This window comes from Rhamphochromis longiceps, linkage group LG3 (genome assembly GCF_057381845.1).
Source record: "Rhamphochromis longiceps isolate RC_006_pf linkage group LG3, R_longiceps_female_GT1.1, whole genome shotgun sequence".
In the NCBI taxonomy this organism is placed as follows: domain Eukaryota; kingdom Metazoa; phylum Chordata; class Actinopteri; order Cichliformes; family Cichlidae; genus Rhamphochromis; species Rhamphochromis longiceps.
Genome location: NC_140559.1, coordinates 52211657 through 52238973, shown reverse-complemented (window position 1 = coordinate 52238973; position 27317 = coordinate 52211657). Strand labels below are relative to the sequence as shown.

The 27317-nt window shown below is 40.6% G+C and overlaps 1 protein-coding gene and 1 long non-coding RNA gene across 2 annotated transcripts in view; one reads left to right on the top strand and one right to left on the bottom strand.

Moving 5' to 3' along the window:
- The window catches only part of pcxb (pyruvate carboxylase b), a 337084-nt gene that overhangs the window by 253403 nt on the left and 56364 nt on the right, over positions 1 to 27317 (top strand). Inside the window, exons 13-14 of the mRNA XM_085400306.1 lie at positions 25830 to 25974; positions 26541 to 26630. Of these exons, the coding sequence (XP_085256432.1) occupies positions 25830 to 25974; positions 26541 to 26630 (235 nt within the window). The remainder of the gene's footprint in view (positions 1 to 25829; positions 25975 to 26540; positions 26631 to 27317) is intronic.
- On the bottom strand, positions 6205 to 13306 carry LOC146675192 (uncharacterized). Its single transcript, XR_014910251.1, has 2 exons — positions 13139 to 13306; positions 6205 to 10652 (listed from the first exon to the last, which is right to left on the bottom strand). It is a non-coding gene; the product is annotated as an uncharacterized LOC146675192 (long non-coding RNA).

The window sequence follows — 27317 nt, the reverse complement described above, 5'->3', positions numbered from 1 at the left end:
ATTAAGGAAAGGTGACTGAATTTTAGCACAAGTGAATGGGATGTGTTGGAGACTCTAAAACACTGAGTTTCCTGTTTTGATGTGCGAGTGAACCCTGCACCCAGATACACAATACTGAACACATAAGAACAAACTTGTTTTGTGAAGTGCATGACAACATGTCACGTGTTTTATGATGAAGGGAAAGAAGGAAAACTGAATAAAACGTGTCTGTGGCCTAAATGAGTGAGCTGATTGTGAGTTTCTGGTGTGTGAGAATTTAAAAAAGAATGGGGAACTGACTGACTGGTTAAAGCTGACAAGACTGACTGATTTAACATCATTGTGTGAAGTTCAGTGGCATATCCAGCGGGGGGGGCACGGGCCACAGCCCCAACCAGACTGGCCACCCCAGGTGCCACCCCGAAGCTAAAACAATAAAATTCAATCAAATGTACGATCATGTTTTCACAGTGAAGCTCAGATATCCGAGTGTAAGTGAATGCAGCATCGGCTTCTGCACTATGAGCATCACCTTAGGAAAGGTAGGAGTGCCAAGCACGAAAGACGGTGTTCTGGGAATCCATCCTACCTGGCAAACCATCCTACCCGTTGTTTCTGCGCATGCGCACAACACGAAATTCAGTGCCAAACCATCCTACCTTTGTGAATATTAGCTAGAAAAATACTCTGACGGTTAAAATTAACTGCCAAACCATCCTACCTTTGTGAATGTCACCTACAAGCAGACTTAAACGGCTAAAATTTAGTGGCAAATCGTCCTACTTTTGTTAATCTGAGCTAGAAGCATACTTTAACAGCTAAGATTCAGTGGCAAATCATCCTACCTTTGTTAATAACAGCTAGACACATACTCTGACGGGTAAAATTAAGTGCCAAACCATCCTACCTTTGTGAATGTCACCTACAAGCATACTTAAACGGCTAAAATTTAGTGGCAAATCGTCCTACTTTTGTTAATAACAGCTACAAGTATACTCTGATGGGCAAAGTTAGGTGGCAAACCGTCATACCTACTTAAATTGGCCTGGAATTACTCTGTGACAGCAGAAATGTGCATAAACTACTTACGGTAGGACGTTTTGCCAAAGTAGGATGGTTTGTCAGAAAACAATTTTCGGCGAAAGAAAATGAGGAGAGAATAAATGTCCCGGTACGTAATATTAAATGCTTACATATACACACAGTTACTGTCCCTCCACACATACGACTCGGTTCTGCTTCTATGCCCCAGCTTTGTTTACTTTTTCCCACCGAGGCTTCTAGACTTCTGATTGGCCAACATTTAGGCACGGTTAGGAATCTAGCGCCACCTGCTGCTTTGGCATGTTCATAGCAGCGTTTTCCTTCATTTCTGCCTTTATGTGTGGACGGGATTATTTTTTAAAACGAAAATGGAAAATCTCCGTTTTCAAAAATACCCGTGTACGTGTGGACGTAGCCTCAGTCTCTGACTGGAAGCGCTAATTCGTCATTCGGCTTTTGTCAGACTAAAGTAACTGTTAAAACTGTTTGAAAAGCTCAGCTATACAACAAGGAGAGATTGAGAATTTCCTTTTAGTTCTCAGTTTATTTGATATTGACAAAAGTTAGTCAGTTTTGTCTGTTCTTCTGTAAAACAAACTAAGATTTATTTTTAGAATTAATATTTTGTTTCTAAGTGGAATTGACAATTTAGTAGTCTGTTTCGTTTGTCCTATTTTGAAACTTAAACGCTTTAGCGGCTGCCTTTTGTGTAGTTTGCAATATTTGCCTTTATTTATCTGAAAAAGTCTCATGTTCCTTAAGTACATCTACCCTGTTGAACTTATTATGGGAAATAAATATTTAAATAAAAACAAGCTGCTGATTATTTCACATTTTACTTGTGAGCAACGGCACATTTAAATCTTACAAATATAGTTATTTGGCTTATATCGTGATAGATATCGTTATCGCCTGAAATGAAAAAAACATATCGTGATATGAAAAAATCTCATATCGCCCAGCTCTAATATCAACTATTCTGTTCAGCTGAGCCGCTGCTCGACACTCTCCTGTAGTAGCTGTTGTGATTTGGAATCCATTGTTCTCTCAATGGTGGCAAGACATCCAGGCCCCAAGCTGTGGTACACCCTGTACCTCTGTTAGTGTGCAGCACAGCCTTTTCCCCCCAAAGAAATTGTGTATTTGTGTCTAAAAGTCATCTCCACAGTGTGGTGGTTTACACATTCGCCTAACGAGCAAAAGATCCCCGGGTTGATCCATGTAGGTGGGTTTGTGTCAGGGAGTGCATCTGGTGTATGTATAAATAAATAGAAATAAAATAAATACTATTAATAAAAAAATCTGCTAAATCATATGTGGAGCTACCCACTGTGGCGGGCCTTTGTGAAAAAGAGAGCAGCCCAAAGTATTTTTGTCAGAAAGTTTGACTTTGGTAAGTATTGTAACTTAAGAGTGCTCGAGTGTGTTCTTGGAGAAATGGGTTCATCATCTACCTTTTTCCACGTTTTACAAGGTCTCTCGCTGTTACCATTTAGTTCTTTTAACCTGTTTGAGGATTGCACATTGTTCTCTTTGTGTAGTCTTTGAAGGATGCCCCCTCCTAGGGAGAATGCCAATAGCAGCCTAATTTCCTTCATTTGTAGACAATTTGTCTAAATGTGGATTGATGGACATTCAAGTCTTTAGAAATGCTTTGTAGCTTTTTCCCAGAGCTTCTATGTCTTCCATTTTTCTTTTTTCCTGTTTATTCAGATCATAGTTTGGTCCATGCATGGCGTAGATAAATCATAAGTAGTGAGGTAGACGTAATGATAAGTCATTACTTCTATTGGATTTATACAGTGGGGCAAAAAAGTATTTAGTCAGCCACCGATTGTGCAAGTTCCCCCACCTAAAATGATGACAGAGGTCAGTAATTTGCACCAGAGGTACACTTCAACTGTGAGAGACAGAATGTGGAAAAAAAATCCATGAATCCACATGGTAGGATTTGTAAAGAATTTATTCGTAAATCAGGGTGGAAAATAAGTATTTGGTCAATAACAAAAATACAACTCAATACTTTGTAACATAACCTTTGTTGGCAATAACAGAGGTCAAACGTTTACTATAGGTCTTTACCAGGTTTGCACACACAGTAGCTGGTATTTTGGCCCATTCCTCCATGCAGATCTTCTCGAGAGCAGTGATGTTTTGGGGCTGTCGCCGAGCAACACGGACTTTCAACTCCCGCCACAGATTTTCTATGGGGTTGAGGTCTGGAGACTGGCTAGGCCACTCCAGGACTTTCAAATGCTTCTTACGGAGGTCATTCACCAGGTCCCCCCGTGTGGTTCTGGGATCTTTGCTCACCGTTCTCATGATCATTTTGACCCCACGGGATGAGATCTTGCATGGAGCCCCAGATCGAGGGAGATTATCAGTGGTCTTGTACGTCTTCCATTTTCTGATGATTGCTCCCACAGTTGATTTTTTCACACCAAGCTGCTTGCCTATTGTAGATTCACTCTTCCCAGTCTGGTGCAGGTCTACAATACTTTTCCTGGTGTCCTTCGAAAGCTCTTTGGTCTTGGCCATGGCGGAGTTTGGAGTCTGACTGTTTGAGGCTGTGGACAGGTGTCTTTTATACAGATGATGAGTTCAAACAGGTGCCATTCATACAGGTAACGAGTGGGGGACAGAAAAGCTTCTTACAGAAGACGTTACAGGTCTGTGAGAGCCAGAGATTTTCCTTGTTTGAGGTGACCAAATACTTATTTTCCACCCTAATTTACGAATAAATTCTTTACAAATCCTACCATGTGAATTCATGGATTTTTTTTTCACATTCTGTCTCTCACAGTTGAAGTGTACCTCTGGTGCAAATTACTGACCTCTGTCATCATTTTAGGTGGGGGAACTTGCACAATCGGTGGCTGACTAAATACTTTTTTGCCCCACTGTATAACCACATGTTAATCACAGCGTACAGTAACATGTTCCATTTATAGTTATCACATTGTGGCACAAAATCACTAAAGTATTAAGAAAAATCCTGATAAATTGTTTAACCCTTTCACGCATAGTGGTCACTACAGTGGGCAGCTATTCAAAGGCGGTTGTCTTGTGTTTGTGTCAGTGTTGATGGTTTACTTGCAGATAAACAACAACATTGGACACTGACGTGTCACTCGATACCAAATTCATAAGTCAAAAAAACTCTTTGAAAAGTACATGTTTTAAAAAAATTAAGTTCAAAAATCTTTTTTCATGCCTAAAGATGAATAAAAATACGTAAGAAAAAAATCCTGATTGAGGTTGTCATAATTCATGCATGAAAGGGTTACTGCTCTTATTTGTGTGCTACTTGGGTTAACACTGTGATTACACCTGTGGCTGGTAAATGTACTGCACCAGTCCTAGTGTTTACAGGGCGTGGCTACATTATTATTACAGTCTTAGTTTGTGAGATGATGACATTTCGGCTTTGTTATTACCATGTTTTAGTGGTAAAGCTCTCCTTTTTTAGGTGTGCTCACCAAAGAATGAAGCACTGAGGGTTTCTTTGACTCGGTGAATGCCTCAAGATAATAAACTGAAGGAAAAATGCAGTTAAGCCTCCAGTACAGAGTCAAAGTTTGATTAAGATATTTACATTTTTTAAACTCATTTTTTAAATATTGAAGCTAAAACTGCACATAACTTCTGATTATGAGAATATATCAGCGTTTAGGAAAAGCAGAGCGTTGTTGTTTACATGGGCTCTACCTCAGCCGCATTACAGGATTAATCACATTATGATTGGTTTATTGGCTGTGCAAGTAAACATTACTATTAGACTTTTCTCACAGTAGGACATTTTGATTTGTTAAATGCTTGTGTAACTAATAACGTTAATAAATGTCTGCACAGAGTTTAGCGCTGCCACTGCCAGAGCCCTGTTGTTGTTCCTGCTGGCTCACTAGCACAGCTAAATAAAACAGATCCATGTTTCACCTGTGCCTCCCCTGCTGTTCAGGCTAATAAAAGTCTGTAACTTTGCGAGTTACTGCTGCCAGAAAGCCATTTCAGAACCACGGTCAGTGCACATGAGCTGTACACACACTCTGATAACAACACACACACCTGTGTGTGTAGTCACAGGAACTAAAGGAAGAGGAAGGAGCTCGGATTTAAAAAAAACTGAAGACCCAAATGTCAAAACCTATAAATACTAACTAGAAAATCCAGCAACCATGATAAGGCTATAAAAATATTCAAATAAATAATGTGTGATGTTCTGTGCTGAGGAAAAACTAGACTGTTATAGTACATTCTGTAAATAAGAGGCGGCTGTTAGTCATTTGGTGTTCTGGGCTCCACTAGTCCCTCAAAATAGAGACTGTGAATGTTGTAGCATTAAAGGCAGCATGCTGAGCAGTAGATGAAGAGGAAGGACTAAATATGGGCTTGACTGTTGAGTCAAGAATTTCCATTTTGGTTTGTTTTTATTTTAAAATAAAAGTCCTGCTCTGACAGCTTAATATTTATTAGTGCAGAAACTCGATGACTCACTATCACTACTGACAGGAGTCATCAATACAGGTCCACATGAAATGGGAGGCATTACTCCCAGCAGTACAATACTGAGGCTTCTTTGGGATAGGGGAGATGCATATTGCTTTACTTTGATCTCTAGAAAGCGACGTGCGACTCACTGAATCCTGTTTTCCGTGCTCTTGCTGTCTTAGTCTGTCGCTGTAATTATAACACATCGTCTGCTGTTATGGAAGTTGATGAAGTGGTGGGATAGTAACGACATCAAACACATGACTGCTGAATTGGGGTTCCACGAAGTGCACAATAAATTGTGGGCCTAACTAGTTATTTCTCATTCAATTATATGTATGTGCTTTCATGGCATACTTGGAACTGCTTTCTAAGAATGTACTCGGGTTTCTATGATTAATTGTTATCAGTTACCTTGGAGACACTCATGAGTCACTTGATGGATACTTTGTAGTCTGGACAGCTTGAACCTGACGTGGAAATGGGTTTGAAGCGATACAATGTATCACCTGAGTGTTCAGTCATTACTCACTAATTAGACTGTTAAAGGTGGTTCAGTGTTCAGCTACAGTATTTCTTTGGGATTTGAAATTGAAGGTCACAACTTAATAACTTCAATACTGTTGCAAACTGTTGAAAACACGCAGTTCTTTGAATCTTTGGGCTGAAGGAGGGACAATACTCGGTGTATCAATGCTCAATCAACAATCATTTATTTCCATACAAATCAACAATAAGAGCATTACAACGTCCGGACGGGAGAGATGCTACCAGAGGGTCAGGCACATGTCTCAAAATGGTGACGGGTTGCTCAGCTTTTTATAGTCTCTAGTGGCCCCCAGCTAGTCGTAAAAGCCAAAACATCACATTTTTTCTCTGTTACAGCGCCTAAGTTATGACCTCGGCAGTTGTTTCTCTGCTTTCTGTAAGGTGGGGGTGTGGAATGTGGTCTATCTATCTCCCCTGTCTTTAGACACAGAGTCTCCTGCTTACAACCTTCTCTTCATGATTCAACAATTAAGCATGTCAAGAAAACAGTGTAACACATTCCCAGCAGATCAAGGATACAGAGTGATGCACATTTATCTAATGAACTAATATGTGAATATGTTCTGTTAACTCAAAAGTATAATGAGAACTAAACTACATACAGATCACACACTCTATTTTAAAGGGTATAATGTGATCTACAGCAGTATTCTAATTCAACTACTTTGATTACATATATAAGGTAACATATAATAACAGAATAATATCACAATACCCTCTTTTGATCTCTCATTAAAGAGATCACTAATAACAAGCACTTCAGCGTTGCAAGGTCCAGGTTTTCTTGATCCTGAGGCCCTCTGTCCCCTTTTAACGGGTGGACCATATGGGGGATGACCTCTGTGTTCACGCAGTTCAGATGCAAGCAAAGTTAGATTTACAACCATAACAGCAGTTACAGATGACACTCCCATCACTCCCCATTTTCCCACAGCTTTATTTTGGTGCTCCAGTTTTCCACTCCCATTTTAATGCCCCCTTATACCTTTCAAATGTACTTAGACTAGAACCTCTGTCTAAGGAGCTTTTAACCTTTATTTTTATTGCTGCAGCTACCAGTGTCTTCCAGTTGGGTGATTCTCAGCTTCTTTCTTCGACCTCCGGGGTTAGACCACCCTTTAGTCATTGCACAGTTCTGGGGATTATTCTGCCCTGATTTCAAACAAAGATCTGTGTATTTTGGGTTCACCGGCGTGTCCCCCTTTTTGCCAAGAGCCTCTCGAACCTCGTTGGTCTGGTGTTCCTGGTTTTCGCCAACCCCTTCATGGTTATTGCTGTGTCTGTGGGATCCATCTTCTCCAGGAGCCCAAACGTCATGACACTTGACCCCAGTTGCTGTCTCGGCTGTCCCTACATCTGTCTCTGCTGTGAAGGGTCCTCACATCTCCGGGTCCCCGTCTGGTGTCTCTTCCTTTCTCTGCAAGAGACAGAAAACCAAAACACCTCTCTCCCTAGCCTTGATAATCTAATATTGTTATCCATTGTTCTTCTAATGATTCAAATTTGGTTTAAAATATTATGTTCAGGACTTATTCTAATCATAATCTATGTGTGTGTAAAAGAAATCAAAAATTAGTGAACCCTTTCTAAGTCTAACACATTATACGCTTAAGTTTTACCATAGCTAAATTATTAAACACAGAAATAACGTCATAAGATGTTCATAAAACCATTGTTTGATGTTCGGAGTCAACTCCCCCTTTTTGACACACTCCCATGTGTCAATTCATTGGAGCTAGACAATTAAAAGAGAAGGTTAGTGACATCATATCTCAGAAAGTATCAGAAATTCTTCTCTCGAGTACCGTTGCTCCAGCCTTGTCATCACTGAGGATCGTCAATCCCGGACATTTCCCTTCTCCATATTTAATAAAGTCTGTCCTCCTTCCATGCCCTGGTAACTGGTCCATCCAGAGCTGTAACATTTTGAAATGTACATACAACAAGCCAAACCACACCTTGGTCACACCAACCCGTTTCTGCCCCGAAGATGTCCAATGCCATCCTAGTATGGACTGTCAAAAGTGGCTTTAACGCTGACTATCCTGACAATCCATTTTATAACGTTTCCTGGTCAGATTTGCCAATCTCTGCACCAGGGTTGTAATAGTTTTGCAATTTTCATCAGTTTTTATTTTTATTTAGCTTCGACTTCAGATTTTCAATTTTATATCAGTTTTAATTAGTTTTAACCAATTCTTTTTGTAATGGTACATTTTAATTTGAATTTATCCAAACTAAACACAATATTTTCTTTATTTACTTTGCTCTTGTTCTTTTGCAGTACCACATCCTATCAAATGTCCCTGTCGATTATATTCTACATTTAATAACTTACTATTTCAAGTGAGAACCTAAATCATGTGGACCAATGTTTATTATTGCATATCTCTATTCTGAATGTGGCCAGTCATTCATAGGTATTGTTCAATTTTGGCGATTTTCCTCTATAAAATTTAATTGACTTTTTACAGTGGCCTGCTATGGTTAATAATAACATGTTCCAGTCATGAGTGGCATCAAAAGTCTTCTCCACTGTAGCATTTGGCATTCCCAATAATATAACATGATACCTTACTCAAAACACAGCTAATATAGCACAGTTTTCTTAATGCAAACATCGGTAACTCAAAATCAGCAACCACAGTGTTAAGTCTGCAGTTCATACTTATGTAAAGCTAAAGTCTCCTCCTCCAGTCTCTCTTATCCTCCTGCTCCTGAAAAAACAAAACAAAACAAAGCGAAGCATCCACCCTTCTCTTGTCGCCTGGGTGAATTGTTTATAAATTGTTTATTGGCATTTACTAATCCTAAAGTGGGTGCAGTCATTGTCTCAGTATCAAGTCAGTCAAAACTTTTAGTCGTCAGTCCATCACAGTCCATTCGCATGCATACCTCCATACACATTCATACCAGATGTTGCTGATAATGGAGTCTCCCGCGCAACCTATTCGAGCCTCCATCACCAGCAAGATGACGTCATCATTTTAAAGGAAAACAATTCCTTGTTGTTTTTTGGGCCGGATTGACTCGGTGCAATCCTTTTAGATCAGTGTTCCCTACAAGTGAATTTCTCCCAAGCCAATTACAATCATGGAGAAGCACACTTTGCAACTGTTTACAGTAATAATATTTTATAGCGCTTTAAATTTCAATCTTTCAGGCCTTGTTTAAAGAGCTGATTGTTAAATCATGAACTCACAAAATATCAACGTATCACCACCGGTGGATCACACCTCTCAGATGTTTTTTCTCCAGTGCACTGTAACAAAAACGAAAACAGACATAACCAACAAAATACTACTAAAATAACACAAACTAGGGCCCGTTGCAGACATGTCCAAGCATAAAACTATCCCTCTCTCGCTTACGAGAAAGAACACAAGCCAAAGCTCACTGATAAAATCAAGCTAGCGCTAAACAAAACCAAACAATCAACCAGAAATTCACAGGAACATTTTGCTTCCTGCCGGGACAATATTGTGTGGGAATGAGAACCTCAGGTGCCGTAACACCTTTTGTTCCTCCTTGAATTAAAACTCAATCACAGAAAATGCCGTACTCCAACCTAAAACTTACACTATTAATTCATCATTTTCACTCTGTGCCACTGTTCCTCATCAGGGCTGTGTGAAGCACAGCAAAGAATTCAGTCAAGGCCTTGAGCCATAAACAGACATCACGCACAGACATTGTTTTCATAACCAAACCGTTTTAGAGCTTATTCCTAAAATCTACATAAATGCCTTCTAGGTGACATATAACACATTCTAAGTATTTAATGGTAATCAATGGCTCCTCATAAAAATTATGCATTGGGATGTTTGTGTGCAGCATTTTGCATATCAGCATAAGCAAAGCATTCTTCATTGCATCAGCGTGTGTGTGTGTGTGTGTGTGTGTGTGTGTGTAGTTTCTCTTCATTCTGAGTCAGTGCATGTAGATGTGTGTGTTTGTGTGGGTGTTTGTGTTCATCACTTTCCTGTTCTGGTGTTCTGGGTAAACCACGGCCTGAAGCGTGCCCTGGGGTCCTGCCCCCCTCCTTTTTCAGTTTGTTTGCGACCATTGCTGCTGCTGCTGCTGCTCAAAATTCAGTCCGTCCTGGTTCTGACCCCAATTGGGGCGGTCCTTTCTCCAGTGTCGATGTTCACCGCAGGTAAAACCTGCATCTTCTTCTGTGTTTTTGTCCATTCTGAGGTGCCTTCTGTCCTCAGTTACTCCTCTTGTCTCGGTCACGCCCTTTTTCGCCACCCGATCATCCGTGTTGGTCCATCACTGTCCTGCACAGTGTGAATGCAAAGTTATCAAGGTCAGCATTCTTTCGCTCGGCCTTACTTGTCATTCGGGCTTGGCGGGCGTCTCGTCACAGCTCTGTCAGCTGACGCAGTCTGGGAATTTTCCCCCGTGTAGTGAAACGGGCCTTAGGTTTAGTGCTCTCCGTCTCGGCTGCATGAGATCACATTCCTGCAGGTCTGTTGACATTCTCAGGTCGTTGTTGTGGGTCCAGCTGTTGCAGCATTTGGTCAGTGTCACGTATGGGGGAGAGCAGGAGTCCAGTCAGCCTCGGCTTTCAGGGCCGGCAAAGCAGCCTGTAATTAAATATGTATAGAAAAAACAAAAACAAAAACAAAACAAAACAAAAACAAACAAAAAACAAAAACAAACGAACAGGAAAATGTTGTTGTGTTGGCTGTGTTATTCAGAGGGGAGGCAATGGGGCCAGGCCCTGTGTCAGCCTTCTCTCCCCCTTTTTTTTGTTTTTTGTCTCCCGATATAATCAACTCCTAACCCACCAAGTTGACAGGACAACACCGGTATATGTTAAAATTCTTAAGATCATGTTTAAAAGCCCAAAAAGGAACTTTCTTTCATTCAGTAATCACTTTTATTAATCAATCAACAGAAAACATGTCACAATTTGAATCTTTTAACCACTAAATTTGTTGTGTCTTGCCTGGTTGGTTAGACCAGTGTTCCTTTTTTTTTTTTCTTTTTTAGTTAAATTGTTGTCCTGCAACCCAGAGGGTTTCTTTGTCAGTAATGTATAGACTTCATCATTTAAGTATGTTAATTTTTCTTTAACCTTGCTGGAAAATCTTCACGTGTTCATGAGTGTAAGCTGTTTCTTCATTGCGTGTATGTGCATTTGTATAAAAGCAGGTTAATTTTATCTTTTCTCAAACTAGGCGTTACCTTAAAAGGAGCCTTTCTCTCAGATTTCTCTGCTTGTGTGTGTTTTTGTTTCACCTTTTTGTTGTGATGCTCCGGACGCCTTCCCAACCTCCACAAGTCCGTTGGCCCCAATTTTATGTGTTAAAACTTCTCTTAATTTCTCCTCTAATTCTCTCCTCGCTGCTGTCTTTTTCACAGCTGCTGATTCGTGCTGGGTGTGGTTCCCATTACCTATAATTTTGCTTCGGCCGCTGTGCTTGTGGGGGCAGTTGGTCCAGGTCCGCAGCTTCCTGTATTAACACACTAAGAGATTTATTTAATTTCATTTTCATCACTGTTAAACAGATAAGCAGGCAACCCGCCTACCTTGACAGCGTAAACTGTACGCCAGTCTCCCAACACATTCCTCTCTGTACTCCTCCATAATTCTCCACTGCACACCTCTTACTATCTCTCCTTTTTATTTTTATTACACCACAGAGTAATACACCCAATTATGCCCGTCTATCTCTATGTGGCTCCAAATTCCCTCTTTATTTTAATTTCACACTCGTCAGGGGACAGGCACACAACAATTTCAACCACTGAAACGAGGAATTCAACCTTTTTATATTTCTTTACTAATCTAGACTCAACGTTTGTTCGCAAAATGTGTCTTGTTCTAGTCCGGAATAAATGTGAACCCGTGATTACACGGCCGTTCCAGTGTTATTTCCGTAGCTATGCGGGGGCCCTCACCTCCCCAAGTCACCACCTCGGCACCCGGACAACGCCGGTCCTGGCCACGCGTCCACGGACAGGAGGGTCGCCACTCCTAGGGCAAAGTTCCACAGGTACACTAGGCATCAACCTTTGATCCTAAAATGTGTATTTGCTCTAATGTCCTCCTAATCAAACACATTAACCGTCACTGTGTTCACGCTTCACACTCCACACAAAAACACACTCAGAGCGCGCCTCACTCACACTCTCACTCAGTGCGCGCTTTACCCACAAGACAGCACCCAGAGCGCGCCTCGCAGCTTCACACACTCTCTCACCCAGAGCGCGCTTTGACACTCACACACAACACTTTTCCTCAGCGGGAATTTTACACAGAAACCTCTGAGCTCAACTATTAGATCTTCTTAAAGCACACTGCACCATAGACCAAAATACCCCTTTCTCTGCGCTTATGACCGCCACCACGGGGCAAAGTCGCATCATAAAAGTGATGCTTGCATCCCCGAAGTTATACCAGACATCATAAACCAGGTTTTGCTCTATGTACTTCTTGGCAAGTAAAATTTTACTTTGTTTTATGACCGCAGCCCTTAAAAAAAAACTCGACTGACGCCACAAACCACCGTCAAACCTCTGTTCAATGTACTAAAATTAGCACCAACCACTACTGCACTTCACGGCCGCATATCACCGGAACACGGCCGTATCATAAACCAAACCTACGGACGTGTTTCGCTCTCGCGTTGCCAGTGTTTAACCGCACCGTGAAGCCAGCATCTGCTTTTCCTTAAATCAACTTCTATTTCATAGCCGGCAAGAGCCAGGACGTAACCGACACCATAAACAAACTTCAAACCTCGACTTCAATGTACTGAACTAATGGCCGCGTCTTCAGAATAAATTCTAATGTATTATTGCTACAGAAGCCAGTATTAGACAAAATTAAATGTGGAAGGTAAAGTGGCTGCATCTAGTCCAACGTAGTATCTTATTAGTATCTCGGTAGAAGCAGTTTATTTAACACACTGGAATTCAGCCTCAACTTATGTTGTTAGTATCTTGCGCCAAAAACCAGACACCGACAAATTTACTGTGAAAACACATGTGACTCAGCGAACAGATTAATTTGGAAAGCCCAATATGCACATTTGGTATTTATAATACAACAGGCTGTGCTTACCTTTTTATTTTTGGACCGGTCCTCTGTTCACCTCGCCTCACGATCTCACCAAAGGTCAAATCTACACCTCCTCAGCACACCAAAGATCCGGGTCACACGGCACCAAGTTGTTGAAAACACGCAGTTCTTTGAATCTTTGGGCTGAAGGAGGGACAATACTCGGTGTATCAATGCTCAATCAACAATCATTTATTTCCATACAAATCAACAATAAGAGCATTACAACGTCCGGACGGGAGAGATGCTACCAGAGGGTCAGGCACATGTCTCAAAATGGTGACGGGTTGCTCAGCTTTTTATAGTCTCTAGTGGCCCCCAGCTAGTCGTAAAAGCCAAAACATCACATTTTTTCTCTGTTACAGCGCCTAAGTTATGACCTCGGCAGTTGTTTCTCTGCTTTCTGTAAGGTGGGGGTGTGGAATGTGGTCTGTCTATCTCCCCTGTCTTTAGACACAGAGTCTCCTGCTTACAACCTTCTCTTCATGATTCAACAATTAAGCATGTCAAGAAAACAGTGTAACACATTCCCAGCAGATCAAGGATACAGAGTGATGCACATTTATCTAATGAACTAATATGTGAATATGTTCTGTTAACTCAAAAGTATAATGAGAACTAAACTACATACAGATCACACACTCTATTTTAAAGGGTATAATATGATCTACAGCAGTATTCTAATTCAACTACTTTGATTACATATATAAGGTAACATATAATAACAGAATAATATCACAAAACAAGTATGAGGGAAGTATAATCTGTGTACATATCATTTTTCAGGAAATTCCTAGCACTAATTTAATGTTTTATACATGTAAACCTAAAAGTTGTGTAAAAAAAAAAAGTATTTTGTGGATCTAAGTGTTCATTGTAGCATTATTCTCTAAATGAGTGGTCACTGCTGCTTTTAATATTGACTGAGTGGAATTGAAATGGGCAATTATTTCAAATGAAATGATGGTTAAGTGAAGTAAAAACATTTTGTTTCAGGTTTTCCTTAACAAGACACATTTGGGTGTTATGCAGCCCTGGGACTGCACACGCCGAAGTCTCACAGCAAGACTTCAAATTTAATGTTTCAGTCTGACATTTGGGAAGAATTACAAAAACTTTAATCTGTCCAAGCGTGCTGTGAACTTGTTCATTATAAACACGTTAACATTCGGGGCACAGCGTCGAAGCCTTCTGAGCTGGTACTAGAGAAGATGTTAAATTACACATCAACCTTAAAAGAAAGACTACATCTCGCTTCTGACAGGTCAACAAGATTCACTGACATGTGCAGAAGTCTACCAACAGAGCTACCATCAGAAGGTGCTTTCATCAAAACCCCAGTGCCTGAAACTGCTGGCTGTAATCTAAAATAGTGGACAAAAATGATTCAGCATGTATATCCAAATTAAATTCATCACACTGCCAGTAGTTTAGAGGCTGAAAGTGCTTCTCACCCTGTTAAGATAATCTGCTCTTTGGTTCAGCTTTCATGCCTGCAGGGGCCAAGAGCTCAGAGTCTAAACTTCAATACAGCTGCGAACCCAATGATAGAATCCTAAAGTCATTAAAGGCAATTCTTTTAACACAATCACTTTTAGCGTTACTGTGTTAAAAGGTCCTGACGTAGTTATGCTGGCTACTGTAGATGCTCTGCTGGCTCTAATTTAAAACAACTGTCATATAAAATTAGTAGGCACCATTATTGTGTATGGAACTGAGGTTGCCAAATAAACACAAGTATAGCAGTTACTGAGTCTTTGCAGTACAATATCTATTTACACTTTACCTTTAGCCATATAGGCTCCAATTCTGCTACTGCTGGCTCCCTATGTGAGACGGTTTGTAATGAGTTTTATTGAGCTAGGATCCCAGGGTGAAACTATGAATTTCTGATGTTTTCTACAGGCACTAAAAGATCCCTGCTGCTTTATGTTATATCAAAACTCTCGGAAGGGGCCGCGGTTCAGTGGACAGGAGTGTTTGAGGGGAGTTGTTAATTTTTATAAACATTAAATTGACATAAGAGGTGTATGTGTACATTTTTTGTCATTTTAGTTAGGGCCACCTTTTTTTTTTCCTTCTCTGTTTGAAGGGATCATGAAATAATCATTCCCACGTTCAAGTATAATTAACACAAAAGGCCAGACACCTGCTGGCAGAGTCTGAGACAACATGCCCTGTGGGTTTGAAGTACATCATGAGTCTTTCGGTGCGTCACAGACTGCTTAAGGATTCCCAAAATACCACTAAGCGGCAATCTGTTTTAATAAACTTGCGTCTCAGAGTGTCTGAAAGAGTTTAAGAAGTCATTCTTTTAGCCAGTTCAGCACTTCATTTTTTTTATACCGGATGAGCCACGCCGCTTAAGGAAAACTCACCAGATATTATTTATAATTCTTGGCGAATATGGTTTTCCCTGGTGGTCGTGAATTGGTCATCCTGCATGATTACTTTAGGAATGTTTCAAAACTCATGTGTAGGAAATTTGTGATGTCCAGACGCATTCACTGGGTTGTTTTGTGTCCGTTATTAGCTTTTGCTGTATCAGCCTTCACCATCTCATCTGTTTTAGCCTGTAATTTCCTGCATTTGCCAGAATCACTATTACTGTCGCTCAAAAAAGAAAAAGGGAAACAAACAGCTGTAAATTTGCTGTGATTGATGTGCAAGTTTGTAAATATCGAGCGAACTGATAAGCTCGTGTTTTGATAGTAATTCATCCTCTGTGTGGGCTTGAACACTGTCACAGAACACAACTTAGGCAGCGTATTGTCGTCTGCAGAAGTTTTCACTTGGATTTTAAACTTGTTGTTTATGCCACTGTAGGGAGATCCTAAGAACAAAAGCGCAATAGCTCTTACCCAATTTTGTCCAGGATGCCTGTGATTTCAGCACCACGGATAGCTGCAATTTCAGCACTACGGACAAGAGCGTCTCAGAGAGGCAGCCAACACACTGTATTAGGAATAAGTTGAAAATAAACCAGCATGTGTCAGATCCATCTGTAAGCTTTAGATTACTTTTCCTCCTCCTTTTACGTAGTTCTATGAAGTGTTCAGCCGCTTCATAAAGCCTCAGGTACACAAATGATCACAGATGCCCACGGAAAACTTTAATCCTAGAAATAACCATTCTCTATCTGTTTATTTATTCATATTTTGGTAGATTATTTTCCCCCCCATACCCCATGGGCTGATTTACAGTGGAGATATTTCTGTCGTCATCTCCTCCTGTGACTACAAAGTAAAAATTGCTCTGCCGTGAAGTGGTGATAGGGTTTATTACTGGAAAGATCGCCAATCAGACTTTTTATTTCACTGAGGAAAGAGCCTCATAGCAAATGTCAAATGTAGATTCTAGATTTAATTTGTAGATATGGCCATGAAAATGGTCATGAACAAATTTGTTAGCTTGACAGGGGTGAGGAGTGTGTGTGTGTGTGTGTGACTGCAGACTGCTCCTTTTTTCTTTAATATTTTTAGAGGATATTTCAGGGCTGTAAAGGATGCTGGATTTGGATAAGGATGCTTGGCCTGATGAACATTTACTGATTACTTTTAGCACGAAGACAAGATGTGAGAAATAGGATGGATGTAAAGAGGAAATGGAGGGCAGAGCATTAAGGCATCGCTATTGAGTTAAAGAAGTAGAGGGGGGGAGGGCATGGACACAGAATGTGCCCATCAGTGTGGAGTTAATGACAAGAATAAGAGCTAACACATGCATCTGACCTTTTACACACCAGTCAGAATATGTCATCAGCAGCACGGGGAGTTTCTGGTAGCACTTTTCTCCCCTTTCGTCCACCTGCATGTCACTGTAACTGTAAATATTTGCTTAATGTCGTGGGTCCTTGTTGGATTCTTTAAAAGCCAGAGCTCTGTGTGTGTGTGTTTTGTTTGTCTTGACTGCTTGAGTAAATCTGTAGCGCGTGTGTGGGGTCCTCTTCGTGTCTGTGTAAGCGTGCACGTCGACTCCTCGAGGGTGTGTGTGTTGATCTTGTTTATGTGTCCAGGCCAGTGGTTAAGGCATGACGGATGGGGATAGGGGAGACAGAGGAGGAGAGGAGAGGAAAGACGAATGACCTGACAGCTCCCCTATTCAACTCCTAATCACTGCATGAGCATGGAGGCTGTCTATGACAGGGGGAGCCGGTGTACGCGTTGGGAGAAGACAGAGATGAGGTGTCTGTGTTGTGCATTTGGTTGAAATGCAGAGCGCAGTTTTAAATTTTTAAAAGTCTGCACCAGTAGTGTCTTTGATACTTTGTCGTTGCAGTTTTTGCATAAATTTCCTCAGTTTGTCACAAAACATGAACCGATTTACTCTGAAGGTCTTACTGCTGTCTACTTTATGTAAAAGACAAAATATTTGGCAAGTTTTCCAAAGTAGGAAACATTATGTGGTGTGAAATATTTAAAGCGTAATGGTGTCGGCTCAGTTGCGTTTTTAAAAAGCAGGTTTGTAGTCTGTAATTAGAGATGCCCATAGTCTGATGTTCACAAGAAGGTCTTTTTTTTTTTTGCTTGTGTCCCTGCCTCAAAACTGAATTTCACAGAGCTAAATCTTGACTTTATAGCTGAACACTGGAATTTGAAAACAAATGCATGCTGATTAAGGGACTCAGTGGAGCAAGTGACATTTCAAATTTGTGGCTTCAATTAGACAAGTGTGCCATATTTATCGCATCTCTGTGGATGCTTCGGCTTGTAGTTGTGGTGATCTGTGACTAATGCAAAGAGGAGTGCCTCAAAACAAGAAGCTAACTAGCGAATGAACTTTGTAGTTTGCATTTAACTGGCATTTTTGTTTGTTTGGATACAGCGCTGCACTGTTTAGTTGTTTAAACTTGTATTGATTAAGTGAGTTAACACAGGACGTTTGCCACCCGGAGGCTCTTTTAAGTTCATCTGTCTGAAGAACTAATGAGCTCATCCACACTTCATAAGAGTCGCCACTCCTTCTAGATGAGTTGGTCATTTAATACAACTTAGACACAATGATCACCAAATGAGTCTTAACCCAAAGTGGGCTGAAGGTCAGAATTATCATTTTACTGGAATTAACTTGTGAATTTGGATCCTGAGCTGGATGAGCAGCTATGTCACTGGTTTCATGTTGCAGGTAAATGCCTCGGAGGCAGAGTAACCTTTCTGCTTTGTCTTAGTTCTTCAAGCGAATGTCAAGCCAGTTTTATTTATGTAGCACATTTAAAACAACAGAAGTTGACCCATTGTGGTTTCCAGGCAAACTCATCTACATTCCCAGGTCTCCAACAAAACCAATTTTCAAAACACAAACCTCACATGGTCAAACAACACTGTTAAAAATGAAAATAGAGCAAAAACTACAAGAATGGTAGAAATATAAATAAAATAGTATTTAAAAACTATAAAAAGGAGTCAAAAATCAGATAATTTTTAAATGAGATTTTACATCAGAAACACCAGCTAAAATTCACAGTGGACCAAACCTTGTGGCACCTCAGATTTGATGAAAACAAACAGAAAATAGGTTGTTGGGGGGGTTTTTTTGTTTGTTTTTTTCTGTTGGATGGCAGATTATTCCACAACCTGCAAAATAATAGGGGTGGGGGAAAAAATCGATACTGTGTAGTATCGTGATATTTTGTTTGCTAATAATGTATCGATACAGGGACAGCAGAAATCGATATTTTGTTACAAAAAAAGTTTTTGTGGACTGGAACTCTGACTTCAGAACATTTTGATCCTTTTTCTGAGCAAGAATCCTGACATTCCTTCACTGTCCAAATGTGTTTAACTTTCTTTTTGGCAGCAATAAACATGACAGTTTACTTATTTTAATTTAAGACATGTTTTATTTTAATTAAGTTTAAAACTTTTTTATTTAATGTAAAATTATATTTTGTTTTAATTTACTGTCAAATTCTTCAGTTGCTGAATGGGCTGCATAGTTTTCATAAATTGCATAGTTCAGAATAGCTATAATTGTACCAGATGGTTGCATTCAGTTAAGTTGGGCTAGACTGTGATACAAACCGTTCAGTTTGTCAACAATAAAACTGACTGAAATGAGAGAAAGACTGAGTGCGAGACTTTGATATTAGATAAAATGAATATTGATAAAGTTTAACTTTATGTGCAGAATAATATCGTATCGTGCGTTAAGTATCGTGATAATATCGTATCGTGGGATATATGGTGATTCCCACCTCTACAAAATAACGGATTAAAATATCTGATACCAATGATGTGTAGCCAACGTAGGGATTTAAAAAAAACATACGGTACTTAAATTTGACATTTCACAGGTTTTATCTAAAACTGAAGTGGGTCGTTGTGCCAGCTAGAAGTCAAGCAGCTGCATTTTGAATCTTCGGTGTTATAATGGTCAACCAAGATGTGATAAAAGCATGGATGAATGTTTAAGTCCTTTAGAGACCAAATTAGCTTTCATTTAGCAATAGATTGTAGTTGGTAAAGCTGCTGTTTATAACACTGATTTAATTGTTAAAAATCAATGAGCTATCCATTAAAAACACCAAGATTTCAAATGGAATTTGAACATAAGTGGATAAAGTGCCTCAGTGAGGATATTTGTGGAGCTTAAGGGGGACCAAATAAAATATTTTTCAGTTCTAGTTGAAGTTTTTTCCCCATTCAGGTTTTTGGATGATTCACTGTCTCTTTGTAGGAGTCCTTAGCAAGTAGATAAAACTAAGTGTCATCCACATAGCAGTGATATGAGTTTCTGAATGATGGTGATGCGGTGGGTCATTGTATAATTACATTTGCTGACATTTTAAAAACATCTGGAGCACAAAGCTGTTTTGCAGAGTCAAGTTTCACACTGGTTTTCCTGCATCTGAAAGACAACCTTTACTGCCCAAGAAAAGGAAACCATTCTTCATCTCTAGGTCTAATAAATGTGGCATCCCTCAAGGACCCAGTTTAGGTCCTGTTCAGTGTCAAATAGCTGCACTGAGATCCAAAAATCAAATCAAATCAAATCAAATCACTTTTATTGTCACATCACATGTTCAGGTACATTGGTACAGCACATGTGAGTGAAATTCTTGTGTGCGAGCTTCACAAGCAACAGAGTTGTGCAAAATACAATAATGTAAACAAGCAAAATACAAGAATGGCTACATCTGAAACTAATAAATATATGTACAATATATAATAGTATATGCATTTCTGGATGTGTATACTAAATATTTTTCTGTGTGTGTGTGTGTGTACACATATTTTACAAATTAAATAGAGTAAACAATAAATAAAATATATAAAAATATACAGAGTTGAGACATGTGCAAAACAGTGGTATTACTGTACAGTATGGAGTGCATAATATTAAAGTTCCAGTAGTGAAGCTGAGGTGTCTATGACGTGTTCAGCAGTCTGATGGCCTGGTGGAAGAAGCTGTCTCTCTGTCTGCTGGTACAGGACCGGATGCTGCAGAACCTCCTTCCTGATGGAAGTAGTCTGAACAGTTTATGGCTGGGGTGACTGGAGTCCTTGATGATCCTCCCCGCTTTCCTCAGGCACCGCTTCCTGTAGATGTCTTGGAGGGAGGGAAGCTCACCTCCAATTATTCGTTCAGAGCACCGCACTACTCGCTGGAGAGCTTTGCAGTTGTAGGCGGTGCTGTTGCCATACCAGGTGGTGATGCATCCAGTGAGGATGCTCTCAATGGCACAGTGATAGAAGGTCCTGAGGATGCGGGGGCTCATGCCAAATCTTTTCAGTCTCCTGAGAAAGAAGAGGCGCTGCTGCGCCTTCTTCACTGTTTTCTTTGTGTGTACTGACCACGTAAGATCCTCAGCCAGATGTACACCAAGGAACCGGAAGCTGCTCACTCTCTCCACAGCAGCGCCGTTGATGGTGATGGGGGTGTGTACTTCTCTGCACCTCCGGAAGTCCACTATCAACTCCTTTGTCTTTGCGACGTTGAGGGTGAGATGGTTGTCTTGACACCAGTGGGTCAGGGCGCTGACCACCTCCCTGTAAGCCGTCTCATCACCGTTGGTGATAAGACCCACCACTGTAGTGTCGTCCGCAAACTTCACAATGATGTTGGAGTTGTTAGTGGCTGTGCAAGACTAGAAGGGTGACAGGAACCAGAATCAACAGATAAAATGATATCACTTTACACATTTAACAGAGCAGGTTTTATACTTTGCAGGTGTCTGTTTCAGTTGGTATTTTAGCAAACGTAGGACCGCATAATACAGCAGACGTCTCTTGCAACCTGTTGGATTCTTTTGTTTCACCCAGAAATTGATGTCAGCATAACTAATTCTCAGTTTGCTAATATGATTAAAATATTTTTAAAATCATCTAAAAAAAAAAAACATCTAGGGAATCGGTGAGGAAATGGGAAAGAGCTGGCTCTATCTCGGGTGTTCGTTGCAGGAGTATAAGGCAACAGGACAGCTTTGTCTAAATAGATTACTGTCTGTTTACTTTAGGCTTGAATATAAACAAGGCAATAACACAAGTAGACATGTGACTCCCAAAAATATGATTTTTACCATGATGGTGAAAAAATGTCAGCTGCAAATTGCACTCCGAATATGATCTGATCTGTGAAAACACCTTTGCATTATTGTCACTGATTCTGTCTCCATCTATGTGTAAACACCATCCCTTCTGTGTGACCCCCTGCTATTTTACAGTTATAAATTATTTATAGGATATAAATAAGGAGCAGTCTGGACTGTAACACTGTAACACCTGCATTTTTTTCCCCTCACTCCACCTACTCACCTGCTAGTGAAAAATGACATCCAATCTTGGTGCAGACAGATTGCAGACAACGAGAATGCATAAACTAGCAGGTGATACGATTTATTTTCCTCCCTGAGATATCCAGACTGCATTTTACCGTCACGTCTAAATTATATCTGGATTAACATATGGCTTCTCCTCATTCATTATGAGGCAAATAATTGCAAGAAAGGTACATTGCCATATTTTCTCCAAAAATCTAAGTTAAATTGGTAATAACTGAACGTTATGTTTAGCCTACGGAAAAGTGTTGCAAAGTAGTGATGGAGCTGACTTGTGTGCAGTTGTGCCAACAGGCTGCGACGTCAATACTTAGCTCACAACGCTGCTTTGACAATCACCGGTAAAGCTGATTGCAACAAGAGTAATAACGACGGGCTGTGAGCAGAGTAGCAATAAAACAGACACTCTTGTGGTGATAAACAAAGCGCTCCAAGGGTAAAAGTTGGGCGAGGACACAGCCAGATGTCATCTTTTGCCGGGGGGAAAAGTGCCTGTTATTTAGTATGTAGCCAAAAAAAAGGCAGGGATTTCTTTTTTGGTTTTTCCTCAGGAGGCATGTATGTGAGAGTTTAAGTATTCCATGTTGGAGGGAGCCTGAATTCAACATGAATTCAGCTCTACATGTGTTCACTAAAAACTAATACTGTACTCAAAGGTGTGTGTGTGTGTGTGTGTGTGTGTGTGTGTCTGTCTCTGTGTGTGTGTCTATGTGCTAAAGAATATGCAAAGCATTTGGGAACTCAAGCCGCTATCATCACTTGCAGGAAAGTGTGTGTGAGCACTCGTGTTTTGCATGCTGTGCGCATAGCTCTGAAAGCTGGAGCTCAGCGGTTGTGTCGGGGCATCCAAATCAGGAAGGGGCCTCTGAGTGTTTGTGTGAGACATTACTGAGATGAAGACGTGTTGAAAAGGAGACAAAGTGGTAGGTAGGGAGAGCCCAAGTGTTTGTGTGTTTTGTCCTTTTTCTTTTTTTTTTTTTTTTGAGTGTGCATTAAAAATCATTAGGGGAAATGGAGTGAAGGGACTGCTTGTGCATCTGTGTGTGTGTGTGAGTGAGTGTGATGGCCACAGGCATACTGAGCAGCCTCATAATGAACACATTGATCTAGTACAGCAGAGGAAAAGGACGACCCTCCATGCATTAATAGTGACGTTAATCTTCTCCTCCATTATTTCCGAGTCTTTCATTAGATACGACCGTTGGTGTTATTTCTCTCGTGTCTCTGCCTTGTCACATTTCTTTTTTTTATTTCAACTTTTTGATTGCACCCTCCACCTATTACGTTTGTTTACACGTATAAATAATAGATGTGGATGTCGAGAAAATATTCTAAACTTGTCCAGGTGAAACAAAAATATCCCAAGGCCCTTTATTTAAAAAAAATAAAAGACGACTCCTGTGTACTAATAAAATCCTGCTTGTCATAAACTGAGTTTAGATTCTAAACATAAGATGATATTTTTAGTTTTAGAGTAAAAGTAATAATTGGGAAAACGGTTTATTTTTTCTTTTTTGGCCAAAATTGGATGATATGTTTGTAACAGAAAATGAAGATTCAAATAGATGGCCAGTGAGACTGACTGGAAATTGAGGGAAATGTTTTTCTGCCCCTTTAAAGTAAATCAAGATTAGACAAACCCCGCAGGTGTGGAGTTGGTTTTAGGTCAGGGGTGGGCAACTCCAGGCCTCGAGGGCCGGTGTCCTGCAGGTTTTAGATGTGTCCTTGAACCAACACAGCTGATTTAAATGGCTAAATTAGCTCCTCAACATGTCCTGAAGTTCTCCAGAGGCCTGGTAACGAACTAATCATGTGATTCAGGTGTGTTGACCCAGGGTGAGATCTAAAACCTGCTGGAATTGCGTCACAGTTACAAGTGTTACTAAACTGCCTAGATGTGAGTTTCTCCTGTTTTACCTTTCTGCTAAGCTGCTACTGATGGTAGCATCGTAACGTACCATCTGCACTTTCCCAAAGTGAACCCTTTAATGGCGTGAAACACATCGCTTCTTTAGCTAATATGTTTTGTTTTTAATCAAACGCACTGGGTTTGCCAGTCTTCATTTGGCTGGCCTGTAGCTTTGATTTTGATCCAATAAAAATGTATTACATAACCATATCCAGCTTTCACAAAGCTGCTTGGAGACTGGTATGTGAGGCAGCAGCATATGATCTAGTTTAATGCAGTTATTGTTGGCAGATTCTGTAAATGGAAGAGGAAAAAAAGGTCCACAGGTTTTTGAAGTCTTACTGCAGCGATAGCATTGGGCGAAAATCCCTTTTTGTTTTGGTCCACAGCTTGTAGCCCAAGGCTTGGCAGTGCAGCACAGCCATGTGAATCCTACAGCTCCTGTCGCTTTTGCTCTCCAGCTCCTCTCCCAGTAGTAGACGGCTAAGACTGCAGTGTCATCTTGTGTTTGTGCCCGTATCCCTCGGAAAACAAACCCTCTTTTCCCCTCACTAGGGATGTGATCAATGGGCAAACGTGGAGTTTTCCCACATTTTCACTTCGTATTTTGAAAGAACTAATGGTCTCATTCATAGAATTATTAAAAAAAAACTAGTTTTTGCTTTTTCTCTTGCATTCAACTCCATCTTTGCCTTTTATTAGTATGACTAGCATGAGCTTTAATATGCCCAGGCACATTGATCTCTCCCCTACATCCCTCCTCTCTCTCAGCACTGCATGTGGGGCATGCATCTGTGTGTGTTTATTCCCCAACTGCCTTCTCCCAATTACATGATTTCTGAGTAATTGTGCTGTTGCAATCATTTGAAGTCAATCTGGTTTTGACCGTCATCCAAATGCCCAAATTATGGTTGGTTGTTAGGTCAATTGGGTCCATATGTGGGTTACGTTTAATGGGGGCATATGCTTAAAGGTAGTTTGCCTACGTGTGTGTGAGACGGAGACATTCATCTATAAACTGCAGAGATAACTGAGTGGATCGGACATTTATGGGCTCAAGTTTCGTCACACAGAATACTGGGGTGGTCCTCTGGGGTTCAGTTTGCGTGTGTTGGTTCTGTATACTTGTGTGGATGAGGTTTTCTTTTTAAATGTCACTTAAGAGTCCACATCGGGCTGCATGCAAAGACACTTTTGACAGACTTGGAGAAATTCTTTCACACAGTTTATACCCCACCGCCCTTCCTTTGGGACATTAAACAGTGATGAACACATTTAAAGCTGCTTCAAGAATATATTAACGCATACTTTCACTCAGTCCCTCCAACTCTCTGCTCTTTTGTGCTTTTCTTTCTACTAATCGCTCTCCTATTCCTCCCCCCCATCACTTTCTGTGGCTCCTACAACAATTCAAAGCAGTCTAGTCACATTAAGTCAGGCTTGCAACAGTGGAGGGAAAAACAGGCAACAAATCAAGTAATGAAATCAACTCCAACAATTAAATATTTCTCCTGTATGTTCTCCCTTGTTCACGCTCCCTCTCTTGGCTAATTTAGAGAGCTTAATTGGCGCTGTAATACGTTGGAGGCAGGAAAACACCAGCAACATAGAAATAAAATGTAATTAGTTTTACAGTTGACTTTTCTCCCTGTTCCTCACACACGTGTGCTTATCTATTGAAGCTGGGACTGTTTGAAGTACTGCGTTATTAAAATTTTGAGTTTTTTGTGACATTACAACTTGTTTACTGATGTGACGGTAGCGCGTATGCTTTGTATCCTTAACTGTTTAACACTGAGCTCTTACTCGAGACGCTTTCTTCAAAAAAGCAGGAGCTTTTGTTTTTTTTTTTTCTTCAAGTGATTAAATTGCAGAACAGAGCGGCAGCATGATTGTGGACTTGACTCGCTTGCTTTCATATACTGTGTGTGAGTTTGTGAAAACGAAGCCTTTGTTAATTCAGCGTTTTTACTGACACACGTTCTCCTTTTTTTTCTCTCCATCTCTAGACCAACATCCCGTTCCTCCAGAACGTTCTGTCCAACCACCAGTTCCTGCACTCCACAGTGGACACCCAGTTCATTGACGAGAACCAAGAGCTCTTCAACCTCAAACCCACTCAGAACAGAGCCCAGAAACTCCTGCACTATCTTGGTCAGTGCAGAAACGATACATTGTAACACTTAAAGGTGGAAAACAAATCAATTTACATGATCCATACTGACTGAGCACTGTCACCATTGATTGTTGGGCTTAGGTTTATTGCCCATCAAAACTGTAGCACTTTTCCACAAAGCTAAGCTTATCTAAGACGAGGCTATTAAGAAAGATTAATAGCTTGGCAACCAACTATATCGAGCAGAGCTGCTTGTTTCTGTAGCTACTAAGAGTTGGGAAAATGATAACATTTCAGGTGCTAAAGACCTTTAGATTAGGTGCTACTCTACGAAGGAGGTCCAACTTACTGATAAGACCAGTAAAGTTAAATATTCTTATCTCAGGCTTTCACCAAACCTTGGGTTTAAACAGACAAAGCTCAATTCTGTGCAAAAGGGAGATAACCTGGATGTCTAATGTGCAGAAAACCTCTCGCACACAAATGTAGCAGGACACATGTGACACACAAGTCCTATAATCCATACCCTCTTGTTTTTCAGGTTTGCTGGATGTCTTCTAGGCTCAATCTGATTTGTATTCTCTATTTTTATGCTCGTATCCAGGTCATGTGATGGTGAATGGACCAACAACACCCATCCCAGTCAAAGCTAAGCCCTCTTCCACAGACCCCGTCGTTCCTCCCGTCACCATGGGTACGTCAATCCAAAGGCAGTTTCACCAGTCATTGCACACAGTTTTCCCTCACAAATTATTCAGTAAACTCCGATGGCAGCTCGCCCTCCCAGTCAAAAATCAATAACACATTGTCCCAAACCGTAAAAGCATTTGGCTTAACGAAGCTTGGGCCTGAGCTTCAGTCAACAAAATGTTATAAGAAAAAAAAAAAGTTAAAATAAAAGACAGGTTGTGACCCACAAGACGAGTGTCCAGGACTGTTATCATAAAAATATCAAAATGCATCATCCCACATTGAATTTATTACATTTGGACTCATTTAGCAAGGTACTGCCACAGCAAGTGTCACAGGTTCCTCTTTCTCCTGGGGCAGCGTTGCTAAAAATGTAAACACTTGTGTATCCATAGGGCACTTTGGATAAAAGCACCCGCCGAATGACGAATGGTCTGTCGAACGCTCTGATAGCTGTAGGCGGAAAGGCCTTCCTAAATGGCTCCGTTTAGCACTTGGGGAGGTAAAGGGTTTTAGCCCAGAGTGCTCTGCTGAGCTGTGAGTACAGTCGGGGAGAGGTGCAGCTCATTGTTTCTGAAAGCAGAAGTTCTCCGCTTCTCACCCCGCTGTGTGCACGACTCCCTTGTTAGTCTTAAAGGAAAGGCCAAGGGCCAAGCTGGGCTCTTTGATGAGCTGCTTTGGGTCTCTGGAG